Source organism: Glycine max, chromosome 6 (genome assembly GCF_000004515.6).
Source record: "Glycine max cultivar Williams 82 chromosome 6, Glycine_max_v4.0, whole genome shotgun sequence".
NCBI classification, from domain to species: domain Eukaryota; kingdom Viridiplantae; phylum Streptophyta; class Magnoliopsida; order Fabales; family Fabaceae; genus Glycine; species Glycine max.
The window spans coordinates 47,429,615-47,439,694 of record NC_038242.2 but is presented as its reverse complement, the minus strand read 5'-3'; the positions used below and the strand labels follow the sequence as shown (position 1 = coordinate 47,439,694).

At 32.9% G+C, this 10,080-nt stretch overlaps 1 protein-coding gene across 5 annotated transcripts; it reads left to right on the top strand.

Annotated features, from left to right (window-relative positions):
* Nucleotides 1-4,925: 4,925 nt before the first annotated feature.
* Nucleotides 4,926-8,637, top strand: LOC100800848 (uncharacterized). 5 transcript variants are annotated; one of them, XM_041016716.1, is made up of 5 exons: nt 4,934-6,968; nt 7,116-7,264; nt 7,911-8,124; nt 8,342-8,422; nt 8,511-8,637. In XM_041016716.1, exons 1-4 carry the CDS (start codon nt 6,030-6,032, stop codon nt 8,366-8,368), a joined length of 1,329 nt encoding a protein of 442 aa, XP_040872650.1. In that variant the 5' UTR covers nt 4,934-6,029; the 3' UTR covers nt 8,369-8,422; nt 8,511-8,637. The 5 variants fall into 5 exon arrangements, with proteins under 5 accessions (XP_006582308.1, XP_040872650.1, XP_040872649.1 ...); XM_041016715.1 differs by having other exon boundaries at nt 4,935-6,968; nt 7,911-8,200; XM_006582245.4 differs by lacking the exons at nt 8,342-8,422; nt 8,511-8,637 and having other exon boundaries at nt 4,926-5,072; nt 6,027-6,968; nt 7,911-8,290.
* The last annotated feature ends 1,443 nt before the right edge of the window (nt 8,638-10,080 follow it).

Here is a 10,080-nt window from a genome sequence, read left to right as displayed (position 1 = left end):
CATTGTAAAAATCATATACGTTGGGTAAGTAAAAAAGAAAATCGGATTGAAAAGAAAAAAAGGTGAAAATCGGAGAGAATGCTTTGACTTAAAAGAGTATCAACACTACAAAGCCTCTCAACCAACCAGATTTCAAAATAATGGTCTCAGAAAAATAAATTATTTGTCATCCAAAAGAAGAAAAGTTGTGAACAGGAGGATAGTAGAAAATAATTGTTGCTACTTTTACTTCGTAGAAAAAAATGTAAATAGAAAATATTTGTTATTTTTTTACTTTGTAGAAAAAAAAATATAGGGCATGTTGGGCCAATTGGCTCAGATTTTTTTTTCTTACTTCTGTTCCTCAGGTTTTGCTATATTCAGTCCCCTTTTTAATTTGTTTTCAAAAAATACACTCCCTCCTCCCCCTGTTGATAGTTATTGAAAAATCACCCACTTCCAATTAGGTAGTTATTGAAAAATCACCCACTTCCAATTAGGACACAGCATCTTTCCTCCCTCAGTCACACATTCATGTCACACATTCTTTGTGATGCATCTAATGTGCCCCTTAGGTTAGAGATGGTGAGGGAGGGGATGATGTGGTGTCCTAGTTGTGGTGGATGAGTGACTTTTTCAGAACTATCAACAGGGGAAGGGGGTGTTATTTTTTGAAAGATGACATTTTTGAAAAATAAATTAAATAAAGGAGTGGATAATCAAAGAAGGGAAGTGAATATAGCAACTATGTTTTTCTCTTTAATAGGAGAAGTTGGACCAAACAAATTTTAAAATAAATTATTATACTTTTCATATGGATTATAAGAAGAAAAAAATATGTTTTACATTTTTTATGTATGATATCAAGTTTTAATTATTTTTTCTGTATATTATCTTTTATTGAAAATTGATATTATGCCTAAAAAATTTGATTTTATTAAATGAAGAGTATTTTTAAAATAGTTTTATTAAATAAATTTTTATTAATTGAAATTTATTTATATTTAAGATAAAAAAATAAGATAATTTTATTATTTCTATTCTAGATCGAAGAGAGTAAGTAACTTATTTAATAAGAACAAAATTAAAAGAAATTGAGCTTTTGAAAAAGGTATCAGGATGAACTTATTTTTGACTTAGGCGGAGCTTATTTTACAAAATCGACAGTTCGATCCATCGAATGACATTTCATCTTTCTATTCTTTTTCTCTTTTATTGAAATGTATAGCCACTTTCCGCCTTGTATGTCGTGTGATGAAAACAGAGCTAGGTGCTAAGCCTTTTGCATATATATATATATATATATATATATATATATATATATATATATATATATATATATATATATATATAGTCCACAGGTTGACCTTTTCTTTTTACAAAATAGGAATATTTTTTCAATTTAAACTAGACTAATCAAATTATTTGTTGAATGACAGTGTTACATCAATAGATTTATATATCCACCGATGAATTGGTTATAAAATAAGTTATTATCTTATCATAGTCGGTAGAGTTTATGATAATTTTAATTTTTATATTTTATTTTTATTATTAATTTTATAGTTTTTTATTGTTGCAAATATACTTTTCTATTAAACAAGATGAGTAGTTTTAAATAAAATTAAATATACCAAACAACTTTTAACTTAAAAGCAACTTTTAAACTAAAAAAATGAAATCACCAAAGAACTTCTACTTTTATTTTAAAGTAGCTTTTAATCCAACAAAAAGGTGGATCAAACATACCCATACCCATAGTATCATGCATTTTAGAAAACATCTAAAAAGGAAGATGCATGGGTGAAGGCAAATAGAGTGGCACCTCCTTTACAAAAGAAAAAAAAAAGCAAGTATGAAGATAGACAAAGTGGTGCCTCCTTTGCAAATGAAAAAGGAAGGGTAGAGACAGTCAAGGTGGTGTTTCCTTTGCAAACAAGAAAGTAAATCTCTACCTGACGGTTCTTTTATTGACAAAACACCTGAACTCGTATCAAATGTTAGCCTGACGCCTCCTACAAAAACATGAAGCTTGAACACAAGAAGCGCCTTCTACATCTTACATGACAAAAATCACCCCTAACAGATAAATAATTTTAAAAAACATCCAATTTGGTAAATTGTTTTACAAAAAAACCCATTTTGGTAAAAAAAAAAAATCCTAATACTTGGTAGTGCCATTTGATAATCTATTGGAGGATGAGGGAAAATAATGTAAAAGGCATAAAAGTGTGAGATGAGTGTTTGGGTGGAAGAACCGACTAGGGTAAAAGAGTAGTAAAGAGATTGATTTGTGAAAGATTCAAGAAAAGGAACTATAAGTAATTGAGCTATAATGAGCAAGTTTCATGACTATCAATGAGGAAGATAACCATATGTTGACAACTATGTTCACTGAAGAAGAGATAAAAAAAGGCCGCGTGGGAATGTGAAGGGGACAAAAATTCGAGGCAAGATGGGTTTAACTTCAAGTTTTTAAAAAGCTTCAAGAATGTGGTAAAGGATGATATCATTAGGGCAGTACAAGAATTCAACACAAATGGATCCTACCTAAAGGTTCAAATTTTCTTTTCATCGCTCTTGTGCCACAAAAGGAAAATACTTAATGTTTGGGGTGATTATAGACCTATCTCTCTAATAGGTTGTTTGTATAAGATTATGGTGAAATTGATGTCTAAGCGCTTGAGGTTGGTTTTGGGAAAAGTGATTGATGAGAGCCAATCTGCCTTTCTAGGAGTTAGGAATATGCTTGATGGAGATCTAGTGGCAAATGAGATAGTTGATGAAGCCAAATTGAAAAAAATTCATGCTTTGTGTTTAAGGTGAAATTTGAAAAAGCATAATTCAGTGAAGTGCGATTTCCTAATTTACATGATGATAAGGATGAAATTTTGCAATAAATGGATTAAATGAGTAAATGTGTGTTTGGAATCAAACTATGGTATCAATACTTGTAAATGAGAGTCCAATGTTGAAATTTAGCATGGAGAGGGGGTAAGACAGTGAGACCCTCTAACATCTTTTCTATTCCTGGTAGTGGCAGAAGGGTTAACAGATCTTATGAAAGAGACAATTAGAAAAGGAATGTTCAAAGGAAAAAGTGGGGGTTGCGAAAATGGAAGTGTGAATTCTACAACATGCAGATGATGCATTATTTTTTTGTGAACATTCAATGCAAAGTACAACAACTTTGAAGTGTATTTTGAAAGGATTTGAGTTAGCAGTGGGTCTAAAAGTGAACTTTTGCAAAAGTAACTTGTTTGGGATTGGAGTGGAAGAAAGATATATAATTCAATATGCGTCTTTGTAGAACTATTCTATCAATACTATATTGTTTGTGTATTCGAGGATCCCAATGGGAGCCAATCCAAGAAATAAGGACACGTGGAAAACAATTTATGAAAAAATGAAAAGGAAACTGTCTACGTAGAGGCGAAGACATTTATCCTTTGGAGGTAGGATATGCTTAATCAAGAGTAACTTTAAAAGAGAAATATCAAGTTACTTTAAGAGTAACTTATTAAAGTTACTCCTCAACTCCACCTTTCATTTGATTTTAACATTACAATTTATACTTATTTTAAAACATTGGTCACGTTTTACATTTCTCATTATGTTTTCCTTTTTGAAACAATTTCAATGTCATTCTTTGGTTCTCATATCTTCTAAAACATGTTTGTGCGTTTATCTTTTCCACTTCCCATTGACTCTTAGTTGTCCATTTCTTCCTCTTGCGTTATTGTGTTAATTGTAATTGTTGTGTTGGACTATTATTAGAGATATTAGAATTATCCTTTAGGATTATAGAGTCGTTTCCCTTCATTGTGTTTACAGGGGAATGTTTATTTCTCCAGTAGCCTCAACCATAGTGTTAACTCTTTATTGAATCACCATTTTCTAAATTATTTTGAAATAGCAGAGATCATGTTTTTCAAAAAAATATATTGTTAAATTAATTATCCAATTGCTAGTATGGATCATTTAGGAATCTTTCTTTGATCAATCATGACATCTAATGTAGATGACTTTCTTAAATGGGTTGTTGACATTAAAGTGACATGTTGCTTGAGATGGAACTCCATCCTTGCAATTATGCCCCACCCATGGTGTCATCTTATATGTCTGAATGCTTTCTCTATTGGATATTCTTTAAGAACTAAGTCCCACATCGAATAAAATAAAAGAAACTGAAGCATATATAAGTTTGAAATGCTTGAGACCAATCAGTCTAGACTTTTAGATGATATGGTACTTTCCAAACTTAAAAATGTTAAACGCCTGTATTAATCCAACAAAAAATGGGCCTTTGAAACTAAAGAAAAACAAACTAAGATTGGCCCAAACTGAAGAAATACAAAAAAATGGCTTGAGATCAAGCCTAACCACGAAAAAAGAAAAAAGAAAAAATGACCAGGGGCTTGGGAATGCTTGAGTCTAATAAGTCTAGACTTTTTAGATTATGTTAAAAATTGTATCGTTGATATTTTTCATTTAACATATATGTTTTCATGAAGCCGAAATTGAGTTATTACTAGTGCAAGACACGTGTTCACTATACATTGGTTGTGAAATATTATGGACAAGGAATCCTTGCAGATAGAGGTGTGCATGTAAACCGATTTGCATTGAACCGTATCAAACCGAACAGATTTTTGAAAATCGAACCAATTTACTTAAATAAAACTAAATTGTTCTTCCAAATAAGTTCAGTTTGAATTAAACTAGTTTTAAAAATGGTTTGGTTCACTCAATAACCAATTAAAATCGGTATTTTAAAAAAAAAAAAATAATTTGAAAAGTTGTTTGAAACCGATTTGATTCTTAAAATTAGTTTAAAACTGGTTAGAAACAAGTTAAGTCTTGAACCAATTTCTTAAAACGGTTCTGAAGTGGTTTTTAAAACAGGTTCTGAAATTTGGTTTAAAACCTGAACCGTTTCGGAACCGGTTCTATTTGGTTTTTCCCCGAATCCGTTTTTGAATAGCTCTAGTTGCGGTTGCGGATGCTTTGAGGAAGGCAATAATCATCATAGCATAAAACTTTGATGGAAGGCAATAAAATCCAATGTTTCTTCAATAATCGCATTCAACACCGTACTACTCCTTCCATTCTTTTCTTTTCTTCATTCCATAGTATATTCAATCGTGTTTTAGCGTCGTAGACTGTCATCTTCAAAAGCTTTCACCAATGTAATGTTTTCTTCATTAACCTCATGTTCGGTGTTTATATTATATTAGGTCAAATAAAAAATTTAGTTTCTTTACAAGATGAAATTACTTCTCGCTTTCTTATTGAAAGAAAACATTGAGAGATTAGTTTCTACCATTTGTTTTAGTTATAAAATACCGTCATTGTCCTGGTTTTTATTGGCGGTTACGGTCTTGCCGCAATTCTTGATAATTGCCAGAAATTGTGGGAAAATGCAGCTGATGCGACTACAATTGCAGTCGGGGTGAGTGTAAAAAAAAACCTTAAGGTTGGGGGCTGCGGCTGCAATTGCGGTTGTGGACGGCAATTTAAAACCATGAATATTTTTAGAAGATTGCTAATTTGTCTAATGTTGTGTGATAGCTCAAATCTTGTGTACGACAAGAGGCAAAAGAGTAGTCTTCTAACCGTGTTATGACTTATTATATAGTGTAAAGGCTGATTTCTTAGACTCTTTTTTTCACCAAAATTGTATAACCGATTTTAATTTTAGGGGAAGGGTGCATGTTTTGAATTTTATTTTTAACCAAATTGGAGTAAGTCGTGATTCCAAGGAGTGTGTTGCCATGGTGCTCTTCATATGTAGTGTGCAATAGCTAATGTGGTTTTGCGTAGTTTTGAAACAACTAAACACGACCTGTCACATGTGTTTCTGTGTTCTCTCTACCTAGATTCTTCAATTTCTTAACAGTGCCATGTTTGTAAACCTTCCATGTTTTTCCACTCTTATTCAGCTAGATTGAGACTTTGATTCAGTAAAGACCCTGAATTTTGAATTTCTCTAAAACTTCAAATCCCCCTCCCCCTTTTTTTCGTGGTTTGGATTTGGTGTTTTCTAGATCATGGGATGGTACAGAAGGGGAAAGCTTGCTCTTGATCGTTTTCACAGCTTGGCTTCAAGGGTCGTGCCTCAAAATCCCATTTTTCAGCATAGTTCAAGGATTTGGCAATCTGGCTATTTGGATTCAGGTTCAAAAGGAGCTAGATTTAGTGGGTTGTCTTTGTGTTGTTCAATTTCTCAGAGACTAGGAGCACAAGGTGTTGTTGGAGTTAACGGGAACTTTCACAATCCGTTTCTTTTGGGGGCTAATAGATTTTACTATGTTGATCCTTGCAATGTGCGCCATTTCAAGCCAAGGGGGCCAAGGCATTGGTTTCAGAATTCTAGACATATTTTTGTTGCTGTGATGGTTGGTTGGGTTTTAATCACTGTGTTTTTTGGGAACTTGGAAACAGTTCCTTACACCAAGCGAACCCATTTGATTCTGTTGTCAAAAGCCATGGAGAGGAGGCTTGGGGAGAGCCAGTTTGAACAAATCAAGGCTGATTTTGAGGGGAAAATATTGCCTCCTATACATCCCGAAAGTGTGAGGGTGACAATGATAGCTAATGAAATAATTGATGCATTGCTGAGAAGGTTGATGAAGGAGCAGGGGTGGAATGATTTTGGGTATGCATCAGAGCATGCTATGCCGGTTGAAGGAGATGGAAGGGAGACATTGAGTGCATTGGTTGGTAGTGAAGAGAAGGTTGAAGGGAGTTGCCACAAGGAGAATAAGATTCTTGATGGAAAATGGGTTCGACTAAGCCGGAAAAATGGTCAGGAAAGAGGGTCACTGATTGCTACATCACATTTGGTTGGATTGGATTGGGAAATTTTGGTGGTAAATAAGCCGGATCTTAATGCCTTCTGCTTACCTGGTGGGAAGATAGTTGTGTTCACTGGCTTGTTTGATCATTTTAAAAGTGATGCAGAGATAGCAACTATTATTGGACATGAGGTATTATACTTGTGCTTGGTTTAACTCCTTGCTTTTGTAGTTCAATATTCCTAGCATCAAAGACCTACAGCTTACACTTTGCTAATTTGTTATATGCACGAATGATATGCAGACATGTCAGTTTATACAGATTTTCTTGTTAATTAGGTTGGACATGTTGTGGCTAGACACAATGCAGAGGGGATTACAAAGAACCTGTGGTTTGCTATTCTACAATTGATACTTTATCTACTTTTCATACCTGATATTGTCAACATAATCTCATCCCTTTTCTTGCACCTACCTTTCTCCAGGCGGTATGCTTTGTTTACTGTCTCTTTCTAACCAATTGATTTTCTGTATGGTCTTCAATTGTAGTATATTCATTTCATAGAAAAATGATATTTGTCACGACATGTTGAAATATGTTGAGTTGTGGAGCAATGTTGCTGCATTGTAGGCCATCCAAATAAATTGCTTTGCTAGTCTAAACAGAACTAATAGCTTATCACAATTTTCCTTCAATATGACTGTTGAACCTTATGCTTACACTTTTGTTACATGTGAAAGATAATTTGAGCTTATGCTATCAATTAGTTGAATAAGATTATGTTGCATTACAGGAGAAGAGGGTAAAGAAAAACAGAAACCAATTCAAGCTTAATTACTAAATGGCATGCTTACTAAATAGTCTTGTACCCCGATGCCTAACAATTAAACATCTACATGAGTTAATACGTGAACGAATTTAGCAAATGAGCGAGTGATAAATAGATGGTGAGTGTTCAAGATAGGTGTGACATAACTTGGTACATGATTCTTCAATGCATGAATTTCATGTTTATAGGATTCCCATCATGGTAAAACCTTTAAGATTATTGAAATGGAATTGTAATTATAAAGACCTTTTTGTGGTGCAATGCTGATTATGGAGGGGTCACAGCCTATGTTCACAATTTTTAGGATGGAAGTAGAAGCTGATTACATCGGGTTGCTGTTAATTGCATCAGCTGGTTATGATCCCCGGGTGGCACCTAAAGTGTATGAGAAGTTGGGAAAATTTGCTGGTGATTCTACCTTTGGGGATTATTTCTCTACTCATCCTTCTGGAACACAGAGAGCAAAATTGCTGGCCCAAGCTAAGATAATGGAAGAAGCATTCTCTATATATAGAGATGTAAGAGCTGGACGTGGGGTTGAAGCTTTTCTTTAGGACTGCACAACCATCACCACCTGTACCTTTATCTGTTTGTGTTAGAATACCCTCTTGCCACTTTTTCCAATCCAAAAATACATTGTGTACATGAAGTATATATTAAAAAAAAATCGATATTGCTGTTATAGATGATGCTTTTATGCCTTTATATTCTCACATCCTTATATTGTTGATACAGGGTTCATTAATTCAACAAACAAAATAGAAAAGAAAAAGTAACTGGTAGCATTAGCACAACCGGGTTGGTGCAAGGTTTTAGGTAATCTTCTAAGTTCATCCAATCATGCATTTCTGCGATTATTTCTTTTTTCTTAAATTCAACAATTGACTTAAAAAAAACACTGCAGATGCTGGTACATGGAGTACAAGAGTAAGTATAGGCAATCTACCAGTATCAATTAAATATGGGAATTATCTACTAAACACATACTGCTGCCTTTTTCTTGTGTCACTGTTGAAGAAATTTTTTGTTTATATTTATTGTCATTTTAAATTTTAAGATAATATTAATTATTATATCTTTATTAAAAGAAGAGAGATAAATAATAGTATATGAAATGTCGAAGTGATAAACTAGAGATAATAATATATTATATTATAAATATAATGAAAATGAAAAGATTAATTACATTTCTTAATTTGTATGTTATGAATTTAAATGATGGATAAAAAAACAGGAGTAAAAATTTGCCTTGCCTTAATGAAAAGCATAGGAGGCAGTATCATTAAACACATGCAACTTTGGAAGGAACAATTAACAATACCATTATATGTTCCATTTCTTTTGTCATAGTAGCCTGTGGCATAAATGTTGTGAACACCATATTTGACAGTGTTTATCCGGTTGATTTGAATCTTTGATCGAGCATAAGTAGTCTGATGAATTGTCTAACCCAAGATTTTCCTCCTTGTTGTGCCATGGATAAATAATTTTTGTTGTTTTGGTTTATCCATTGAAATTTGAAACCTGCACAAAGTTGTTGAAATTTGGGTGTGTTTTCAGGTGTTTCTTTTTATTTGGTCAATTGCTAACGAACCATATGTATAGAATCTTACTATTTAAAGTTTGAATAGACTAGAGAGATGCAACACCATCAAGATTCATATTTACTGGCCTACAATCATAATTCAAATCCAAATGTTTCTTAAGCATTTATGTCTCTTGAAATCATTCTTTAATTGATTTCCTCAAGTTACTTTCGTTGTTAGATCACAGCCTCCCTCCCTAACAAACATGTAATGTTTCATTTGCCATACAACACCATTTTTCCGAAGTACCTGAAGTAATTGAACAATATAAAAATAGCAAGATTAAATTGGGTCTTGTTGAGAAAGAGTTTCCTCACAGATTAGAAAAAGTAAGTTACAAAGGCAAAGGAGTTTTAAGAATTCAAATAAAGATTAGAAATATCAGTAACCAAATCTTTCTTGTTTAACTTCTGTGGCAAGTTGGACAGTTTTGTTAATAAATATTTGTTTTATAATTAAAAATTTATAAAAATATATTATTTATATTAATTCTATTTTATAAAATAAACTATTTGTTTTAGAATCTGTTAAATAAAATTAGATTTTCTATATTTTTTTAAGATTTTGCTTTAATGAGTCAATGTAATTTGTTACGTTTGTTATGATGTCGGTAAGTTGTAAGTTGGTTTCCAACGGTGATATTCTTGTTGTTACATAAGGGGATCTATGTCTATATATATCTTTTTCCTCCTCTCTAGAAAACACACACAAGCAGGACAAGAGCGTTGTTGATTTCTTACTCCCTAAAATTTTCTCTTCCTTTTCTTATAAAAACATATTTTTGAGAGCAAGAGCATTGATGTTCAGAAGGTTCGGGGATCCTTTCGCTGCATACGATCGGAACCAACGGGTTGTCGTATCTTGGGAGAGGAGCGCAATTAGATTTTT